The 21736-nt window shown below is 38.0% G+C and overlaps 2 protein-coding genes and 1 pseudogene across 4 annotated transcripts; all 3 read left to right on the top strand.

Moving 5' to 3' along the window:
- The first annotated feature begins 512 nt into the window (after positions 1–512).
- On the top strand, positions 513–21650 carry LOC149040276 (low molecular weight phosphotyrosine protein phosphatase pseudogene; annotated as a pseudogene). Of its 2 annotated transcripts, XR_016179897.1 has the most exons (2): positions 513–1122; positions 20991–21650. The product of XR_016179897.1 is annotated as a low molecular weight phosphotyrosine protein phosphatase pseudogene, transcript variant X2 (transcript). The 2 variants fall into 2 exon arrangements; XR_016179896.1 differs by lacking the exon at positions 20991–21650 and having other exon boundaries at positions 513–1802.
- On the top strand, positions 6759–8870 carry LOC149040278 (uncharacterized). The gene is made up of 2 exons (XM_089181747.1): positions 6759–6870; positions 7009–8870. The coding sequence occupies exon 2, from the start codon at positions 7017–7019 to the stop codon at positions 8610–8612; it is 1596 nt and encodes a 531-aa protein (XP_089037873.1). The 5' UTR covers positions 6759–6870; positions 7009–7016; the 3' UTR covers positions 8613–8870.
- Positions 17632–20484, top strand: LOC149040277 (uncharacterized). The gene has a single exon (XM_089182996.1). It carries the CDS (start codon positions 17740–17742, stop codon positions 19438–19440), a length of 1701 nt encoding a protein of 566 aa, XP_089039122.1. The 5' UTR covers positions 17632–17739; the 3' UTR covers positions 19441–20484.
- Positions 21651–21736: the final 86 nt, after the last annotated feature.

Here is a 21736-nt window from a genome sequence, read left to right as displayed (position 1 = left end):
TCTAATTACACCGGCTGACTTCAATTTTATGTTTCCTATCGAATGAAATTATCTTTAATGCTTCGGTAGACCTTAATTGGAATTAAGTGGAAAAAAAATCCCTTTGCTGGGTACAGGTTTTTCACTGGTTGATGAGCAGTAAGAAACAACAAACGAGTGCCCCTGCTCCCGCTTCCCGCCCACATGTAGATCCCATCTCCCGCCCTCTTAAGCTTCTGCCTTCTGTTCTCCGAGCTCGTTCCTCTTTGTTCCCCTCCACGTTTGTGGTTCAAGGCACTCTTACCCAATAAGTATCCTTCATTTTGAAAAGAAACATAAACTTTTCGTTAGTTACATCACAGGATTCGAACGATTTGAATAAAATTCGGTGTTTATAGCTGTCGTTATTCGAGAACTTGAAAGAAAGAGTTTCCAGATGTTTTCAAGTTGGTTGATTCCCAGTGCGTGGGCGATAAATAATTTGAATAATTTAATCTTCTAACAAGCTGCAAATTAGGATAGAGGCACTTTAGCATTTATTCGCCTTGTTGCAATCTTAGATGGCGGATTCTAAATATCGAAAAATCCTGTTCGTTTGTCGAGGGAACACTTGTCGTTCTCCTACAGCTAAAGCGATTTTAAGGCACCTTATACAGGAACGTGAAGATAGGAACGAATGGGAGATTGAAAGCGCTGGAACTGATGTTTCCGGTGAAGGACTCCCATCGAACGAACGAGGGTTGCAAGTGTTGAAGAAACATGGAATTGCCAGCAACCACCGAGCAAGAAAAGTGAAAGAAGTTCATTTTCGTCATTTCGATGTAATATTGGCCTTTGATAAGAGAAATGTACAACGTCTGAATGAAATTTTTAGGCCAAATGATGGCACTGCGCCAGCGGAAGTAAAAAGGTTTGGAACATATGACCCCAGAGGAGAGTTGGATATAGACGATCCTTTGTTTGGAGACATTTCAGATTATGAAAAAATGTTCGATCATGTTTATAGATGCTGTGTGCAGTTTTTGAAACACTGTTAGAGAAGAGAAGAACTTACTGGTTTATCAATCATAATTTTAATATCTTCGAATTAGACGCACTGAAGGGAAATAATTAGTTTTTAGGGATGACGATGGGTGTATTTAGGTGTATTGTGACGCTCTGAATACGCACGAGTGAATAATGGACGAAACATCGAAACTGCAATATGTTTTCTATCCATGCATGATTTACACACACAACTGAACACAGACCAAAACACTGGTCAAAGTTCTTTCAAGTTTCGTTTTTTTTTTTTTTTGCTTTTTAGATAGAGAAAGCTTTTAAGTTGTGTGCCTGCCAAAACAAATACTGTGACAACCAGCTTTTGTTATTTTCAGAATTTATACTTTATAAGCTCCACAGTGACATATAGTTTTTCATGGTCTATTCTAAATTATATAATAAGCTCAGTTATGCACGCATTTTAATTGGTTCTCACTTATGATCTATTGGAGGACAGACGTATTTCGTCATCATTAAAACTTTTTTAAATTCTTTATTATATAAAACAAATAGATTCCAAGTTGTCGTGCCTCTGTTCAGTAATAGATCACAGAGGACGTCAAAATGTGGTAAGAACAAAGTGGCACACGAGGCGCAGCCGGCACGGCAACTTGGAACCTATTGGTTAAGTACCGCGCTCAAGACGATTTTCCCGGAGGTACCCCGTTTTGTGGATAGTAATCTCTTTCAAATTCTGCTCGATCAATTTTTTTTTCAAACGATCTTTCCTTTCTTACGGACCCTTTGCCGCTACGATGACTTAAATAAATTTCAGAAAAAGATTTAAACGACATGGCTGGTTGATTATTTCACCGCAGGCTACTGAATAAGAAACAAAAGCAATGCCACTAATTTGTTTCGCCGCACACGGAGACTTTGACAACTTAACAAAAAGGAAAAAAACAGCAGGATTTAAGATCACCGCAATAACGAAATTTATTATGGTAATTAACTACCACTTTATTTCAAATTTGTTGAAGTCACGAGATTCAGTTGTTGGATACAAAATGTCTCTCATTTTCCTGCAATTTAATCGATTTCTTTAAACAAGTCTTAAAATTTGATTGGTTATTGTATTTTTAGTAGAGCGGTCTCATTGGTTGGGATAAAGATGCTATTTATCCGGTTAAGGAGATTCGATCAGATTGCAACGATCACAGGTGATTTTTAAAGAAATGTAATGAAGGATTTTATTCCCCGAAATACCATAGTACAGTTAATACCATCGGTTCACTCAGTAAAGGTGGCGACATTTTTACGCAATCACGCAGAAAATTTAAAAACCAGATAATTTGTTTGATCAACTGAGTTGATAATGTAAATTGGCTGCTGAAAAGAGTTTTTAAACGTTTACGGCGTTAGTCCTTCGTAAGAACGTCAGTTGATAGAACCAAATCATCTTGTAATACCGGCCCATCGACACAGCATCACCATTACCCCTTTTATTCATGTGTCATTTTAATATCAGGCATGTAGTACTGGGCGGACTGTCTATCATGTAGTGGCTTTTAAGGAAAGTTCGAGTTTTCGATCGCAAGTTACTAACTTACGATCGAAACTCACAATTTGAGATCGCAACTCCGCTATAATTCAAGATCCCAACATATAACGCTCTATTACTCAAAACGGGATCAACACTGAATCCGAGCGGAAAAACGACCTTCACTTTATCCGTTTAAAGGCAAGTAGTATGAGTCGGCTTAAGCTCGCTCATAATACGCTTTTGTGCTTGCTTGGATGGTACGAAAACCTTTCTTTTCCTGGTACTGGTTCTAGTTCTTCAACCATGTTGGAAATATTTTTGTCGAGAATAAACCAGTTCAGCCTCTTCCGTGAAACGTCACAAGTTTATGTTAACAACGTGCACAAGATTAATTCTCTTTACACTATTTTACTTTTGTTTTTCGATTTCTTTTCTTTTTTCATTCGAAGGTTTGGCAGGTAAACCATTTTGGAGACTTGAGTGTTAAGCTTATTCATTTTTGTTTCTCGATGGACACATTTCGGAATCTCTGTGTTGAAGTTTCTCCCCTGCACAAATCATAGTTCAACGAACGATTCTTCACAATCGTTTTTATTTGTTAAAATAATTGTATTATATCATGTGTTTCACGATGAAATGCAGCGTTTTTAATTCGTTATCAATTCCTTTGTAGTTAAATCAATTAGCTTTTTCTGTGGAAATTGTTTTTCCATTTAGTACATAAATACGTTGAAAAACTTGCAACAGATAGAATATGGTAAAAAGTTGTGTCAATCATGGAAATTGGATTTACAAGCGTTAAGAAGTATTTACTGTTATATACATCTGTTCAATATCATGAAGAAAATTCGGTGTTTGGAAATTATGCATAAGAAAATAATTATTTATAAGGTATTATCATCTCAACAATACCTTTCTTTCGTTATTGCAGTTCTCTAAAGCTTTGGCTATAAATATTTCTGCTCCAGATCTGCAAACAGAACTTCGATAGAGTGATGATTTTTTTAAACATTATATTCACGTTTACTCTAAACCCACACGGGTTAAATGTCTCATGAAAACTACGTCTATTCTCACTTTTCGCTCTTTGTATACGTAAAATACGAATATGTACATTTATATTACAAGAACGCTTGCAGTTCGAAATGAATCAATTAAACGCTCAAGCATATCTATCTGAGTTTAAATTGAGTCTGTTCAGATGAATCAACAGTTCACGAAGAACTCGCCTCTGAGAGGGTATGGTAGTTGTTATCACAGTAAGTGGCCCTCTATCCTGCACTAGTCAGATGTTCGATTTCATCCGAGCTCTCAGCATCTGCCGGGTTCGCTCAGAGGATGTGGCCGAGCTGGAAGACATCTGATGAAAAAAAAAGAATAAGTTGAAAATCAAGCGTAACAATTTCATGATATGTTAGGCTACGTATGTTAGGCTATGCAAGGTCTGCGTATGCAAGGTCTTCATATAAACACATACACACAACCCACAATTCCTCCAGTCGCTCTGATGAAGGGCTAATTTTCGAAATGTAATCTTCGAAACTCTTCACGGTGGCTAATTTACGTTATCAATTCAATTGATAATACTAAATTACCCTATGCAAGGTTTGACTTGTCTCCAGTCTTCCTCGTGGCGCTGGTTGCCATCACAGAAACCCGTGGGCGGATGTGTGATGATAAAGTCGAGTGGAAAAGAGGAAAATGGCTTCTACCCTCCTTGCTCCAGCGGGGTTTATCATTACCTATTAATTTTCGGTTCTTTTTGATAAACAAAGCTTATCAATTTAGGAATCTCATTCATGGTTCTAGGCTAATCATCACTGACCCTCAACCTCATAATTGTAAGCATATTTCTTTTTAAGATGCGATTATTAATTCACGATTTTAGCTGCTAATCATTTTCTTATACCGAGGTAAAACCAGCATGTGGCGGATATATTTGTCAATTCTCTTTGTATATTTTTGTCGGATGACGTGAGGTTATTATAAGGAGAAGCTGAATGTGATTCCTTTCTGTTAGTGAAAGGGTTGATAGACAATTTTCTTTGGGTGTATTTGTATGATTTGATATTTTAATAAGTGTGTTCCTAGACCCTGTCTAATTGCAGCAGTGGCATTCACCGTAATGATTCCATTTAGCGCTTGGGGCGATTATTTACTTTTGGCACCTCAAAGGAGGGCGCTTATTCGAGACAAGGCGGTAATTAGGGACAGGGCGCTGATTAAGAAAAGGGCGCTTACCGGTATTTCTTTTTTAGAAAAAGCAGAATATGCAAAACAAAGCTTTGATGATTTTATTTGAAGAGAATAAAGAAGACTGGAAAAAGGACTTGTTGTCTCTTGATCCTTCCTGATTAGAACGACCAGACTAGCAATCGTCACACGGAAAACGTGTCTTATTGACAAAACGACGGTCTCCTAGATTCGTTCATCCCACATAGATCGTACTTACCACGCTGAAGTTGCAGTTGGGTAAAAATGAGAGATGGACACGCGTGCAGGGCTGCAAGCGTACGCTGCTTACGAAAATTTTAGACACGGTTACTGCGTCATTTTACTCGCTTAAACGGCGTGCTATTTCACTCGCCAGCGTTTCATTTTATTCAGTGTCGAGCTCGACACACTTCTTTGTTCCATGTAATTCGCGCGTTTGTTTTTATCGTGCAATTCGAGCAATAGAAAATTTTAATTAGGTGTGCAAACCATGAACACCGGCTCCGCTCCGAAGCCGGCGTGTAATTTTTCTCGCTGCCGTTCGTTCACCTTATGCTCTGTTTGCCCGTGGAGGGTCACATTTATGACGAGATCATTCGTTTGAAGGAACTGTGCACTCACGTGGACATAACATAGATGAAAGACTGATACGAAAACCACTGTTTTTGCAATGAGGCTTTAAGTGATAAATCAAAGGAAGATGAATCCCTACGATTGATCTCAACTGTATTCTAACAGTGCTATCACTGAAGCAGAATAGGGGTAGCTTTTAGTGCAGGCGTTTTATGAGGGCGAGTTAACCTTAACAAGCTCGCGATCGTTTATTCAACCGGCCTTGTTTTGTTTGATGCAGGGAAGTAGCGATAGCCGTGAGCTAAATGAAAGCTGGCTCCAACGAACGGATTCAAATCACTACACATCCATTGTTGAACCGTTTCCATTTTTGAGCGTTCAATTTAAGCGCTGCTGGACCGTTACTGCACATTATTGTTCGGCTAGTGTCGGAGTCACATTTTAAAACTAATCGGATTTCTCCGAGAAGTTGAAGTCTTTCCAAAACCCCTGCGGAGAAGTTTAAAAGTTTGTCATACATTCTATGATACATTAATTCACTTGCAGTAGTATTTAGCTTTGCGATTGTGTGATTTTAACAGAAGCATCTGCAGATGCGAGGTCTGATTTTTCATTGCCACATACAAAAATGCTGAGGCTCATCAGTAAAGACGAACTCAAGGAATGAGAATTTTATAAATTGAAAATTACGCCCATGATTGTTTTTGTAATCATTATTCAACGCATTTTTCCATCTTAAGCCTCAGCGCCAACCCACTGTGCGATATTTGTTCAGGAATTGTCGATTCCTTTATTTTCATTGATTAATAAAGTCGGTTTTTCTTATCAGTAAAGAGCTATTGTGTTTAGATGACAAACAAAATAATTCATGGTTGCTTCTAGATATGAAATTTCTCTTCTGGAGTTCAACTCGACATCTCACTCGTTCGATGCGCTCACTCGTGAACTATCGAGTTGAACACTCGAGGAGAAATTCTTCTTGAAATGTAGACTATGTTCTTAATTACAGTTCAAATTCATCACTGTAATGATATTCACACCCGTCTGTTTTGTTTTCAGCTTTTGTTGATTTCCTAGCTACGTGTGACGTCTCTCCGTTTGAATTATTTCTCTGTATCTTAAACTACTTGAAAAACTTAGCTTCACATTCTCCTGTTCCTTTTCTGGAAAAAATTTATCGCTGATCTTAGCATGGTCGCGTATTATTGTTTTACTTTCCATGATGGAATTCTTACTGAACAATTTTCAGTTTAAAGGTTTACTTTCAATTATGATAGAGCCAAAAAGAAAATGAATTGATCCTCTTTGATTAGTCAAAGATTAGAACTGGCTCAAAACATCATGATATCAATTGTATTCACAGTCATATTGTATTCATAGCTATCTGTTACTTTTCCACCTGTCGTTTATTTGCCATGAATGATGTTTCCTTGAGTTGCATTTTTTCGCTGTGTCTTCAGTTGCCCGAGGAAAACAACTTAAGAAGTTGAATAGTTTTTTAGGGTTGCTTCATTTTGACTGTCTAACTTTGAACACATATCGACAAAATTGTCTTCATTTCTTTCGTCGAATATTTACCGGTTAGTATACAAACTTTTGAATCTAGTTGTTAATAGGCCTTCGATTCATTCGCGCCGGAAAAATCGAGAAAAAACTTTTAATATCGAAGGAGTCTTCATAAGCTGCAAAACATTTTCAATTTCCTGTTTTTTTCTCAGTCACTACCATGTATTGGATGATAACAGCAGTTTTTAAAACTACTATTGGATGGCTTGTGGAGAAAGGCAGAGAAAAAGTAGCAGAAAAACTTAAAGATGGCGACGTAACAGATCAACAGCTTCGCGGCATCATCATACGTGAAATTGACGATGTGAAGTCTAAGCTGGATGGAATATCAAAGAAAGAGTTGAAAACAAGTATTAGCTCCTTTAGAGAAGGAATCGAGTACCTGTATGAAGTATTTGAAGAGACTAGGTCGAGGGATGAGCTTACTGAATATGCCACAAGGCAGCTTGCCACTGCAAAAGACAGATTCAAATTTGCTCGTCAAATGGCAACCATTGCTTTTTCAAATGAAGCATTATCAACAACTGACCGTATCTTAGCAATGCAGTACCGAGTGATGGCAACAGTATTAGAAACAATAGACCATCCCGCAGATGCTGTAGCATCATTTAGAGTGTGTATCGAAGAGCTAAACAGTCTGCCGGTGGTTCAGCAAAGTCTTCAAGAGCAGCTCAGGACAGGTATCATGGCAGTGAAGGGTTTATTTAGCAAAGAAGAACGACGGAAAGTTATTTCCGGTGTCTGTCTTATCAATCGTGTCGTCTACGATGTCACACAAACAGTATCCGTTAAAGAATCATTGCCACAATGGCCCATGATTGATACAGGAAAAGAGAAAGTTGATCTTCTGCGAGACCGGAGAGTAACAAAAATACTTTGTAGACAGGGTATGGAGAACTATAGTGTGTCATGGATTCTTGGTCATTATGACGAAGAGGAGCACAGGTTAAATAATCCGAGTGGTATCGCTACCAACTCAAGCGGGCAATATATTGTAGCAGACTGTGACAAGACAATCAAGGTGTTTGACAAGAGTGGCAAGTTTGTGCAACGTTTCAGAGTTCCTGCTCCTCTTTTAGATGACATGGGTAAGCAGCTATCCTTTACATACCGGGTGGTTCATCTGGTCGCAGACATGAATGACAACATTTATGCGCCGGTCAAAGAAACCAGTTGTGAGGACTCATACTGGATTTTTAAGTTTAACAAAACTGCCGACGAGCATAACAGTTTTCGCGTCAGGACAATGGGCTGCGAATGCAAACTATCAGTCAGCGATAGTGGTAAAGTGGTGGTACTGAAGAGAAACTCTGGAGAGAGTTATGGGATTGTGGATGTTTATGAGGCTAATGGTCAGTTTGTTTGCAGTTTTGGAAGACAAATCTTGAGTTACCCGTGCGACATCACTACTGTAAGTGATGGCAGAGTTATGGTGGTGGAAGGATGGCTTTCGACGCCAGGTGTCCACATATTCAGCGAACAGGGTGATCATCTAAACAGGTTTGATCTGCAAAGGTTTCTGAGATCTCCAAAAATTGCATTTCACAGGGAAAGTCAACAAGTCGTCGTGGCCGGTAATGAGGAATCAGACATCTTGTATGTAGAGATATACACCAGAGATGGTGAGTTTGTGCGAAGTACTCTTATCCATATGGGAGAGTCCTTTATTCCGAATGGGATTGCAGTAACCACTGAGGGACGCATTGCAGTAGTAACCTGGATTCCAGGTTCAACAAGAAAAGTAATCATCATTTAAAAAACGAACTGATTTTCCATTCTTACTTTCACGTTTAGTTTAATAACTGATTATTATTACATAATAATAATAATAATAAGCACAAAGTCTTTATTTTTCACAGGGCATGATGTAGCTTGAGAAAAAAGTTTTATGCCCAAAATGAAAGCCTTCATAGCCCCAATTTATCAACTTTTGAAGCGTTGAAATTTAATCGAACAAATGTGACGCAGTTTAGAAAATTTTCTTGTAAAATAAGTATTACATCATTGATCATGTAGGAACTTTATTGACGGCTCCAGGCTTAGCTAGAGATATGATGCTTATTTGGCAATCAGCCTAATGGTCCTCACTTCTTTAGATGTATTAATAAAATTGCACATTGCAACTGCCATATATTTCCTTGTAATGCGAGGAAATACTTTTTTATGTCATGGCAAGGTGACACACCTGACACAGCAATAAGCTGAGATATTTGTTTATTCTCATTACCTGTTTACTGGATAATGTATGGATATTGTAAGGAGAAGTTGAAGGTGATTCTCTTCTGTGAGTGAAAGGGGTTGATATCCAGTCTCGCTCACATGTATGTGCGTCATTTTATATTTTAATCATGGTGTTCCTATCTTTCGATAAATTCAAAACTAGCCTTTATCTGTCTTTTAAGCATAATGCGTGGACAGTTACTGCTGTGATAGGCCTAACGTTTGCTTAAGTAGTTTTGAATGCTTGTGCTTTTCATGTCGCATGTTTCATTAATCAAATGTAGTATTTAGCTGTTGTTTCTTGCGTGACAATTTTGAGACAAGACCGATTTCTGCAGTGAACTTTGTCGCGTGACAAATCTAGATGATAAAAAATTAGTAGAAAGATCGATCCTTAGAGATCAATCAAACTTGTCAGTAAATACTAATTATTTCATAGCTGGCTACTCAATGTTAGAGGAAAAATTCATGTGTTTTAGTTCGTACAATGTTAGTTCAAGTTTTGTTTCAATTCAACTTTTATTTTTCAAGTTTCGATTTATTTCTTGTATTCTGTTTGTTCTTTGACTCGACCGGTCGAGCTATAAAGAACGATGAACAAATTGCTCCATTCAAATTGTTGTTACCATTGTGTAAATTATAGCCAAAAATTGAATTGTTGACTTATCATAAAATGATATACTTAGGGTTTTTCGTGGGTTTTTGGGCACATATATTCGCTAATTTTTCATATGTATTCGTATACTTTCATATTTAAAATATTCGGGTTCATTCGGGTTTTCCTTCTAGTAAGTTAAAAAAAATAATTAAATAAAAAAATACTTAAAAGCCACAGCAGTTTTTGAGTAGTAAACTAAGACATTTTTGCTTTCTTCTTGCTTTCATTGTATACCTGTATATTGGTACTTTTGTTGTTCATTACTAGTGAAATATGAAGTAAATATAAGTGTTAATGGTCTTTTTGGAAAAATTGATTCTCACGGTAGTTAGCAGCTGAGTTTATACTCGTAATATTAATTTCCTTTCATACGATAATTTCCACACCAACCTTACATAGATAAGCAGAAATTTTTAATTACTTTTTCGCTTTTATTTCCTAAGCTGCTCTACTTTAATTAAGATAAGTATATTTTCTATACCAGAGCTGCGAATTCTCACCCAAGTTTCCTATTTTTGATGGCCTCGAATTTGTTGTATCCGTCCTTTAAATTTTGAAATTCTTTTCATCGTAGAAACAGCGGGAACATTTAAGTAGTTTTCGTATAACTTCAAGGAGACATTTTCTGCTTCTTTGTGTCCTTGTTCAAATATTGTAATTTGTGTTACAATAGCACCTCACACCAGTTAGTTTTTAAACAAGTACCATGTACAGCTTTTACTACAATTAGTTTAGCTTTTACTGTGGCATGATTTATGTTAGAGTGCTCTTTGAATAAAGTCTGCTGTGGAACCAAAACGCTGTCTCATCCTTGACGTCCGTAGAAGCTCGCTCGAAGTAGATCTCAGTGTACTAGGAAATCGTGAGGAGTTTCTGCTCTCGCAAGCCGAGTGATCTCTACCGAGTTATTTCCCCCGTTTTGTACGTTTTCCGCAAAGTCCAGTTTATTGCGCGAAAACCTATCGTCACAAATTCCACGATTCATTCGCTTATTACAAAATGTCTCTCATTTTCCTGCAATTTGCTTGATTTCTTCAAACAAGTCTTGAAATCCGATTGGTTGTTGTGTTTTAGTAAAGCGGTCTCATTGCCTGGGATAAAGATGCGATTTGTGGATATATCACACTGGTCACGGAAAGTTGATCACATTCCAAGGATCACAAGTGATTTTTAAAGAAATGTTGTAAAGGATTTTATTCCCCGAAATATCGCATCGAAAACACAATAGTACAGTCAATACTATCGTTTCACTCAGTAAAGGTGGCGACATTTTTGCGCAATTATGCAGAATATTTAAAAACCAGATAATTTGGTTTTATCAGCAGAGTTGATAATGTAAATTGGCTGCTGAAAAGAGTCTCTAAGGCAAAAGTTTACAGCGTTAGTCCTTGGTAAGAGCGTCAGTTGATAGAACCAAATTATTTTGTAAATACCCCATCGAAACAGCATCACCATTACCCCTTTTATTCATGTGTTATTTAATGCATGCAGTACTGGGCGGACTGTCTTTCATGTACTGGCTTCTAAGGAACATTCGAGTTACAACTTACGATCGCAACTCCGTTATAACTCGCGATCCCAACAAAAATACCCTATGCCGGCGAGAGGACATGTGCACGAAAACAGATGGACACAAAACGGGATCAATGCGCTTTTGTGCTTACTTGGATGGCACGAAAGACTTTCCTTTCCTTGTACTGATTCTAGTGCTTTCAACATGTCTGAAATGTTTTTATCGAGAACCAGGTCACCCTCTTCTGCTTGACGTCACAAGTTGGATGGTGGTTGTTAACAGCGTGGACAAGATCAATTCTTTTTATACCATTTTACTTCTTTTTTTCATTTTTTCTTCCTTTTTTCATCCGAAGGCTTGGCAGTTAAACCATTTTCGGAGACTTGAGTGTATCGCTTATCCATTTTTGTGTCTCGATGGACTTATTTCGCAATATATGTGTCGAAACTTTTCCCCTATATACATCAGAGTTTAACGAACGATTCTTCACAATCGTTTTTATTCGTTAAAATACTTGGGTTATATTGTGTGTTTCACTATGAAATACAATGTTTTTCATTCGTTATCAATTCCTTTACAGTGATATAAATTAGCCTTCTCTATGGAAATTGTTTTTCCATTTAGTACATAAATAGCTAGAAAAACTTGTAACAGAGAGAATATGGTAAAAAGTTGTGTCAGTCATGGAAATTGGATTTACAAGCGTTAAGAAGTATTTACTGTTATATACATCTGTTCGATATCATGAGGAAATTCGGTGTTGAGAAATTATGAATATAAAAATAATTAGTTATAAGGTATCATCCTCTCAACAATACCTTTATTTCGTTATTGTATTTCTCTGGAGCCTTTGTCGTAAATATTTCTGCTCCAGATTTGCAAACAGAACTTCGATAGAGTGATGATTTTTTTAAACATTATACTCGTGTTTACTCTAAACCCACACGGGTTAAAATGTCTCATGAAAATTACATCTATTCTCACTTTTCGCTCTTTGTATACGTTAAATATGAACATGAGCATTTATATGACAAGAACGCTTGCAGTTCGAAATGAATCAATTAAACGCTCAAGTATATCTATCCGAGCTTAAATTGAGTCTGTTCAGATGAATCAACAGTTCACGAAGAACTCGCCTCTGAGGGCATGTCTCAATCGTGCAATGCGCATGTCAGTCCTGAATGCACTCTTTATCCTCCCCTCCAATACTCATTGGCTGTTGATTAATACTAAGAAGGGAACGTATGGTAGTTGTTGTCACAGTAAGCGGCCCTCTATTCTGCACTAGTCGTATATTCGATTTCATCCGAGCTGTCGGCATCTGCCGGGTTCGCTCAGAGGATGTGGCCGACCTGGAAGAAATCTAATGAAAGAAAAGAATTAGTTGAAAATCAAGCGTAACAATTTTATGATATGTTAGGCTATGTATGTTAGGCTAAACAAGGTCTGCATTTGCAACATCTGCATATAAACACACACACACACACAACCCACAATTCCCCCATTCACTCTGACGAAGGGCCTAATTCGCGAAACGTTATCTTTGAAACTCTTCACGGTGGCTAATTTACTAATTTAATACTGAATTACCCTATGCAAGGTTTGACTGGTCTTCAGTCTTCCTCGTGGCGCTGGCAGCCATCACAGCAACACGAGGGCAGAGGTGTGATGATAAAGTCGAGTGGAAAAGAGGATTTATTATTTCGGATATTCAGCGGGGTTTATCATTGCCTATTATTCGTTTTTAAATCTTACCTAGCAGATATTTGGCAGTCTTCACAAAAGTGAGTTTTGCATCATGATGGCACAAAACATTGGAATGAAAGCTATTTCAGCGCGTGGCTGTGTTGATAACGAAAAAAGTTTGTTATGCACCGTGGTCATAAAATAGCTCTGTAACCCTTGACTGTGGTTTCGTTTGATTAACAGCTCGTATAAGCGGTAGACTAACTGAATGTGTGGGTAACTTACTATTTTTACGGTGCGAATGGATTCTTCGAAGTTTTAATCAGTGCTGTCAGTACTAACAAACAGAGAACCGTAAAACAAATCGTTTTAACTGCTTCACGCTCTTTGATCTGAGGTAAGGTCAGTCGGCGCGAAGAGTCCCTAAGAATCTTGCACGTTCGGTTAGAATTTGCTAGGTTAGAACGATTTCGTAGAGTTGAATGGCTGATCTGGAAATCAAACACAATGTTTGGAGAGGATGAAAAAAATCGAGAACGGACAGAAAAAGACAAACAGACAGTCCTGCGGATGCTATAGTAGCGAGTAAAGTGTGCATTTAAGAGCTAAACGCGGTCTGTCAGTGGTTCAGTAAGTCTTAAAGTACAGCTCAACACAGGAATCAATGCCCTTGGGGGGGGGGGGGGGTTTGTTTAATCAGTAAAGAAGAACAAAGAAAATCATTTCCGGTGATTGTCCGTCAATCTTGTCGCCTAAAGTGTCACACAAGCTATATGCATTAGGAGTTTACTGCTCCTGGAATGGCTCAGAGTTGATACAGGAGAGGAGAGAGTTGACTTGCTGCATGACGTAAGGATAGCTTAGGCGCTGCGTAAACAGGATACGGAGCATCGTATTGTATCATGGATACTTGGTCAGGATGGTGTAGAGGAGTACTGGATATAAACGATCCGTGTCATATCGTTACCAGCTCAAGTGGGCAAAATATTGCTGTAGGCTGTGACTTGACAATCAAGGTGTTTGACCACAGAGGCAAGTTTGAGAAATTTTTCAGAATTCCAGCTCTTCTTGCTGACAAAGAAAATATAAGAAACAGACTTAAAAATCGCAGTTGTCTGGAGTACATTCTGTACATATATAGCCTTTATGTTAATTATATACATTCTGGTGGTATCAGGCGCTGATATAATAGGTTTTATAGCTAAACTGGATGGCAACTCTTTAGTTTCTTGTCAACACGATTTTTAAGATGTTCGAAATGGGAAAGTTTCTAGCCTGATTATTGGCTCTCTGAACCGGGGGCTCGTTTTTTCACATGAAGTGACACTTATCACTCAGTGACCTAACAGTTTTAAAAGGAGGTCAATGATTGTTTAATTCACGCCTCTGAAGGCATACTGACACAAAAAAGAAACCTTGACGGTTAAAAATCACTGAGTGGAATGCAGACCGGGCAATGTAATAAGTTGTTTTCATGGCTACCGACAAAAGCAGTATCTCTCCCTCTTCCTCCCCGTATATATCACTAATGGCAGCAAAATCTACTAACAAGAATACAATACACAACAAACTCATCTGTGACCTTGATTTAAGTATTTTAACTTATGACATGACAATAAGCGATTAAAATTTCGAAAATGTTGTTTCAACCTCTATAGAACGCGATAGGCGGGCGCACGTCGGACAACCACAAACAAAATTCAAGATTCCTTCAATTTTTCCGAGTCAGAACAGGAAACTCACAGTTTTATTTCCTTATCTTGCTATATATTCGTTGATGTTATGAAGAGTAATGCCTATTATTGATTGGTTAAACTTACTGTCAAATGAAACACGCTGCTGCAAAAAGTTAAGTGATTTACGTTGTGTTTTGCTCTGAGTGGCTTGCCTCGCATTTTCACTTTCTAATCATCTGATGACATTGCAATACTTACTGATGTAGAAAACCCTCAAAAGTGGTTAACAGCAGTGACGCGCATGAGAGATGTGTTATTCATAGCCTTCCTTTGTCAACTGTAAAGTGCGAGCTGGGCGATAACAATATCTGGTTTGAAATCATGATTTAGCATATGGGTTTGAGTCTATAAATATAAACTCAGTCAGTTTCACCCACTGAGTTCACACGGCTCGCTTTTCAACCCATGCAGTGAGAAGGGATTCCAAAGATTCTAGAAGTAAATTAGATCGTAAGTGTGCGGGGCCGAAACCCGATAAATAGCCAAATACAAATTTGGTTGAAGGAACCCGTTCCAGCCCCAGTTGTGGTATAACAGATATTTACGGGTAACAAGGTAAAGAGAGAACTATAAGTGAATGTAAGAACTTCAAAACACATTAAAGCTGAGAACAAAGCTAACAACTAAGGAAGATTCATGAACAATTATCATCCTTTTTTACCTCGGGCATCAAACAACATTTCCATTGTGAAGTTGAATAAATGAAGTTGAATGAAGACCAATAACTATTGTTGATTGGTTAAACTTACTGTAAAAAGAGACACGCTGCTGAAAAAGTGAAGTGATCTGTATTGTGTTTTGCTCTGAGTGGCTCGCCTTGCATTTTCACTTTCTAATCATCTGATTACATTGCACTACTTAATGATGCATAAAACACTCAAAAGAAGCTAACATCAGTGACGTGCATGAGAGACATATTACTTCATAACAAAATACGGGTTATGTTCCGTAGCCTTCCTTTGTCAACTGTATAGTGTAAAGCTTGGCGATAACGATATCTGGTTTGAAATCATAATTTAGCGTATGGGTTTGAGTCTATAAATATAAACTCAGTCTTTCACCCTCTGAGTTCACACGGCTCGCTTTTCAAACCATGCTATGAGAAGGGATTCCAAAGATTCTTGAAGTCAATTAGATTGTACGTGTGTGGGGCCAAAACCCTATAAGTAGCCAAATACTAATTTGGTTGAAGGAACCCGTTCCAGCTCCAGTTGTGGTATAACAATTATTTACGGGTAACAAGGTAAAGAAAGAACTCAGTATAAGTAAAACACATTACAGCTGGGAACAAAGCTAACAACTAAGGAAGATTCGTGAACAATGATCATCCTTTTAAACTCGTGAATTGCGCGCATGCGCAAGAGCGAGTTATAGATACGGTGTGGGGAATGGCATTCGCTCGCTTGCTCGCTCGATTGGTCGATTCCTGTAAAACTTTTTTTAGATTTTAGGCTTTTGAGTGCATTTGATAGTTTTTGGCGAGCAATAAACAGACGAAATGGCGACCTTTGTTGCTAAGAATAGTGGTGGGGTGAAAAAGAAGCCAATGATAATCTTAAAAGAGTGTTTTTTTTTTTCGTTTTAGTTTCAACAAGCGGCGCCAGAGACTGGCAGGCATGCAAGGATTCATACTGAAATAACAGAACAACCTTCGTTTTTCATAAAATTGTGATTTACAATCCTTGAACTTGAAAACAATCCGAAGTTTCATTGAAAATATCACTTACTGCGAAGCGCTCGGAGTTTACAGGTGTTCAAAAGCTTTTTCTGTTATAGCGTGAGATTGAGGACAAAATTGATCATTACGTTTCGTCGCGTCTGTTTTTCCTGTGTGAAGCAACAAAAGATGCCGGCGACTGACGAAATAACAAGTTAACACGAAAATCAAATAACACGTAAACAAACAATTTTAGCTACCGATTTTCAGTGAATTTTTAAAGAACAATTTTCTTTTAAGTTTCAAGATAATTTGAAGATTCAACATACATACAACGTACTAAAATGCGAAAGTTACACACCACAAAATTGATAAATAGGCCTGAAATAAAATTCTATCTTGTTATTGATTATATGTTGCCTAGCACGTGACTTAAATCTACCCAGGCAGAGATCCAAAATGACGGTGGCAGGCTTGGCTTAGTTATATCACTCAAAACTCGTTCCCGTTTGTCTCATTTGATAAAGAGGGAATCGTTAATGTTTTCATTAAGACAGTATTGCCTTGATTTTCTAATATTTACAACGAAAGACAGTAAATTTCACTTTTCACTCACATTTACTTCCAACCTTTTCTTTTGAACCAGAAACAAAAATGATAGACGTTTAAAACACATGACATCATCCACCTTGTCAAATGTAACATCATGATCATTTCAATTGTAATGCCTTCTTATCCCAACGTTACTTTGTTTCTTTGCTACACTACAGCGAACACTGAACTACTGCTCGTACTCTAGATATGACAATCAACCACAAAATTCACTAAACCAGATAACATTAAACATAGTCTAAAAAATTAAGTGTCAATTCACGAGTTTGCTCACAGAGCACTTTGATTTTCCTCGGGCATCAAACAATATTTCCATTGAGAAGTCGAATGATGCCGTGACGTGATTGAAAATTTCAATGATAACAAGTAACATTTTATTAAAAAAACAAAGAGGGCTTTAGATTGTACTTTTACTGATACCTGTCAGGGATTTCTAATGCTCACATTATCATTCGTTGGCGAAAGGAAGAACCTAAGACCACAACAGCCTATTTGAGTGTCTGCAATGAGCAATATAACTTTTCAAAGACAAATGTGTTTTTCCAATAAAGGATTATTTGAAGAGGCTATAAATATTCACACCATCATTCCTTGATTGCTTTCTCTTCAGTGTTATGTTTTGTTTTGTTTTATTTTCTGGGCTGACAGCTATCATCATTCCAAAATTGCAATTATTCTTGAAATTTTGCCATCATTTGTTTTTTCTTTCGCTTTCATCGACGCTTGAGGGGTTACTTATAGTGAAGATTCGCTGAAAAAAGCTCCCAATTTCTTCAGATTACTAAACTTCAAGCTGCCATTATGTCTGCGATCATAACAGCAGTTTTCAAAGCGACTATTGGATGGCTTGTGGATAAAGGCAGAGATGAGGCAGCAAAAAAGCTTAAAGATGGCGACGTAACAGATCAACAGTTTCGCGGCATCATCATGCGAGAAATCGATGACATGAAGTCCAAGCTGGATGGATTATCAAGGAAAGATTTATTAGCGAGTATTGGATTCTTTAGAGAAGGAATCGAGTTGCTGTATGAAGTATTTGAAGAGAAAAGGTCGATGAGTGAGTATGGCGCGGATACAGCACAAGCGGCTTGTGCGGAAGCTGTGTCGCTCGCTGAAGGAATGAAACACTTGGAGCTTACTGAATCTGCCACAAGAAAGCTCTCCAATGCAAAGAAGAGATTCGAACGTGCTCGTGAAAGAGCAACAGATGCCTTTTCTAATGAAGCGCTATCGCTAAATGACCGCATCTTAGCAATGCAGTACCGAGTCATGGCAACAGTTTTAGAAACAATAGACCATCCCGCAGATGCTGTAGCACCATGTAAAGTGTGCATTGAAGAGCTAAATGGTATGCCCGTGGTTCAGCGAAGTTTTCATGAACAGCTCAGGACAGGTATCATGGCAGTGAAGAGTTTATTTAACAAAGAAGAACGACAGAAAGTTATTTCCGGCGTCTGTCTTGTCAACCGCATCGCCCACGATGTCACACAAACAGTACACGTTAAAGAACCATTTACAAATGAACCATTTGCAAAAGAATTATTACCACCATTTCCCATGATTGATACAGGGAAGGAGAAAGTTGATCTGCTGCGAGACCGGAGAGTAACAAAAATACTTTGTAAACAGGGTATGGAGAACTGTAGTGTATTATGGACACTTGGTCATGATGGCGAAGAGGAGCACAGGTTAAATGATCCGTATTTAATCGCTACCAACTCAAGCGGGCAATATATTGTAGCAGACATTGACTCGACAATCAAGGTGTATGACAGCAGTGGCAAGTTTGTGCAATGTTTCAGGCTTCCTCCTCTTATTGATGACAGCGGTAAAGAGCTATCGATTAAAAGCTGGGTTCGGCTAACCACAGGCATGAATGACAGCATTTATGTCCTGGTCGAAAAAAATAGTGGTGAGGACCCATACTGGATTTTTAAGTTTAACAAAACCGCTGATCATCATCACAAGTTTCGCGTCAGGACAAAGGGCTATAAATTCGACTGGTGTGAACTGTCGGTCAGTGATAGTGGTACAGTGATGGTACTGAAGAGTAACTGGAGCAAGACACATCATACTGTGGATGTTTATGAGACTGATGGTCAGTTTGTTTGCAGTTTTGCAGGACAAATCTTGAGGCGCCCATGCGACATCACCACTGTAAGTGATGGCAGAGTTATGGTGGTACAAGGGCATCCGTCATGTGTTCACATATTGAACGAACAAGGTTACTATCTAAACACGTTTGATCTGAAAATGTCTATGAGGTTTTCAAAAATTGCATTTCACAGGGCAAGTCAACATGTCGTGGTGGTCGGTGGTGAGGACTATGATACAGACATCTTGCATATAGAAATTTACACCAAAGATGGTGAGTTTGTGCGAAGTACTCCTGTCAATATGGGACAGTCCTATTCTCTGCTGGGGATGGCAGTGACCACTGAGGGCCACATTGCAGTAACAACCGAGCTTAACGGTTTAGAAGCCAAAGTAATCATTATTTAAAAATCACGCTTAGTTTACAGACTAAGTGTTTTGCATCAATAATCATGCAATTAACATAATAAGCACAATGCCTTTATTTTCCACACGGCATGATGTAACTTGAGACTAAAGTTTTATACCCAAAATGAAAGCTTTTATAGCCTCAATTTATTAACTTTTGATGCGTTGGAATTTAATTGAACTAATGCGATGCAGTTTTGAAATTTTCATGGAAAATAAGTATTACATCATTGATCATGTAGGAACTTTATTGGTGGCTCCAGGCTTAGCTAGAGATGTGATGCCTATTTGAAAACCAGCTTGTGGTCCTCACCTCTCTAGATGTGTTAATAAAATTACACATTGTAACTTCCATATATCTCTTTGTAATGCGAGGAAATATTATTTTATGTTATGGCAAGGTGACACGTCTGACACAGCGATAAGCTGAGATATTTGCTTATGATTCTCATTACCTATTTACTGGATAATGTATGGATATTTTGAGGAGAAGTTGAACTGATGTGATTCTCTTGTGTGTGTGAAAGGGGTTGATATCCAGTCTCTCTCACACGTATGTGCGTCATTTTATATTTTAATCATGGTGTTCCTATCTTTCGATGATTTTAACATTAGCCTTTATCCGTCTTTTCAGCGTAATGCGTGGACAGTTACTGCTGTGATAGGCCCAATGTTTGCTTAAGTAGTTTTGAGTACTTGTGCTTTTCTTGTCGAATGTTTCATTAATCAAATTTAGTATTTTATTTGGCTGTTGTTTCCTGCGTAAAATGTTTTCAAACAAGACCAATTTCTGCGGTGAACTTTGTCGCGTGATAAATTTAGATGGTAAAAAATGAGTATAATCATCCTCGGAGATCAAATGAAACTTGTCAGTAAATGCTAATTAATTCATTGCTAGCAGAGCACGTGGGTGAGATGATGTGAATCCTTTGCTCTGCTTGGCTACTCAAGCGGGCAAAATGGAACTCTTGCCCGCAAACGAAAATTGTAAATTTTTTGTATTTAGTGGAAACTGAAATATAATCAGTAAATCTTACCACTTGCTGAATTTGCTCTTGTTTTCCCTTATGTTCTTCTTTTTTGTATGATTTCGTTGAACTTCGAATACGACTCTTGCCCCACAGCTTCCAACTTCCAAGTGCAAGTGGTTGAAAGTGTTGAAGAAACATGGAATTGCCAGCAACCACCGAGCAAGAAAAGTAAAAGAAGATGATTTTCGTCATTTCGATGTAATATTGGCCTTTGATGAGAGCAATGTACGACGTCTGAATGAAACTTTTAGGCCAAATGATGGCACTACGCCAGCGGAAGTAAAAATGTTTGGAACATATGACCCCAAAGGAGAGTCGAATATAGACGATCCTTTTTTTGGAGACATTTCAGATTATGAAAAAATGTTCGATCATGTTTATAGATGCTGTGTGGAGTTTTTGAAACACTGTTAGAAAAGAGAAGAACTTACTGGTTTATCAATCATAATTTTAATATCTTCGAATTAGACGCACTGAAGGGAATAATTAGTTTTTAGGGATGATGATGGGTGTATTTAGGTGTATTGTGACGCTCTGAATACCACAGCACGAGTGAATAATGGACGAAACATCGAAACTGCAATGTTTTCTATCCATGCATGATTTACACACACAACTGAACACAGACCAAAACACTGGTCAAAGTTCTTTCAAGTTTCGTTTTTTTTTTTTGCTTTTTAGATAGAGAAAGCTTTTAAGTTGTGTGCCTGCCAAAACAAATACTGTGACAACCAGCTTTTGTTATTTTCAGAATTTATACTTTATAAGCTCCACAGTGACATATAGTTTTTCATGGTCTATTCTAAATTATATAATAAGCTCAGTTATGCACGCATTTTAATTGGTTCTCACTTATGATCTATTGGAGGACAGACGTATTTCGTCATCATTAAAACTTTTTTAAATTCTTTATTATATAAAACAAATAGATTCCAAGTTGTCGTGCTTCTGTTCAGTAATAGATCACAGAGGACGTCAAAATGTGGTAAGAACAAAGTGGCACACGAGGCGCAGCCGGCGCGGCAACTTGGAACCTATTGGTTAAGTACCGCGCTCAAGACGATTTTCCAGGAGGTACCCCGTTTTGTGGATAGTAATCTCTTTCAAATTCTGCTCGATCAATTTTTTTTCAAACGATCTTTCCCATCTTACGGACCCTTTGCCGCTACGATGACTTAAATAAATTTCAGAAAAAGATTTAAACGACATGGCTGGTTGATTATTCCACCGCAGGCTACTGAATAAGAAACAAAAGCAATGCCACT

Source organism: Pocillopora damicornis, chromosome 9 (assembly GCF_964200805.1).
Source record: "Pocillopora damicornis chromosome 9, jaPocDami1.2, whole genome shotgun sequence".
In the NCBI taxonomy this organism is placed as follows: Eukaryota; Metazoa; Cnidaria; class Anthozoa; order Scleractinia; family Pocilloporidae; genus Pocillopora; species Pocillopora damicornis.
Note: the sequence above shows the minus strand (reverse complement) of the source record. Positions and strands in the feature narration are given on the sequence as shown.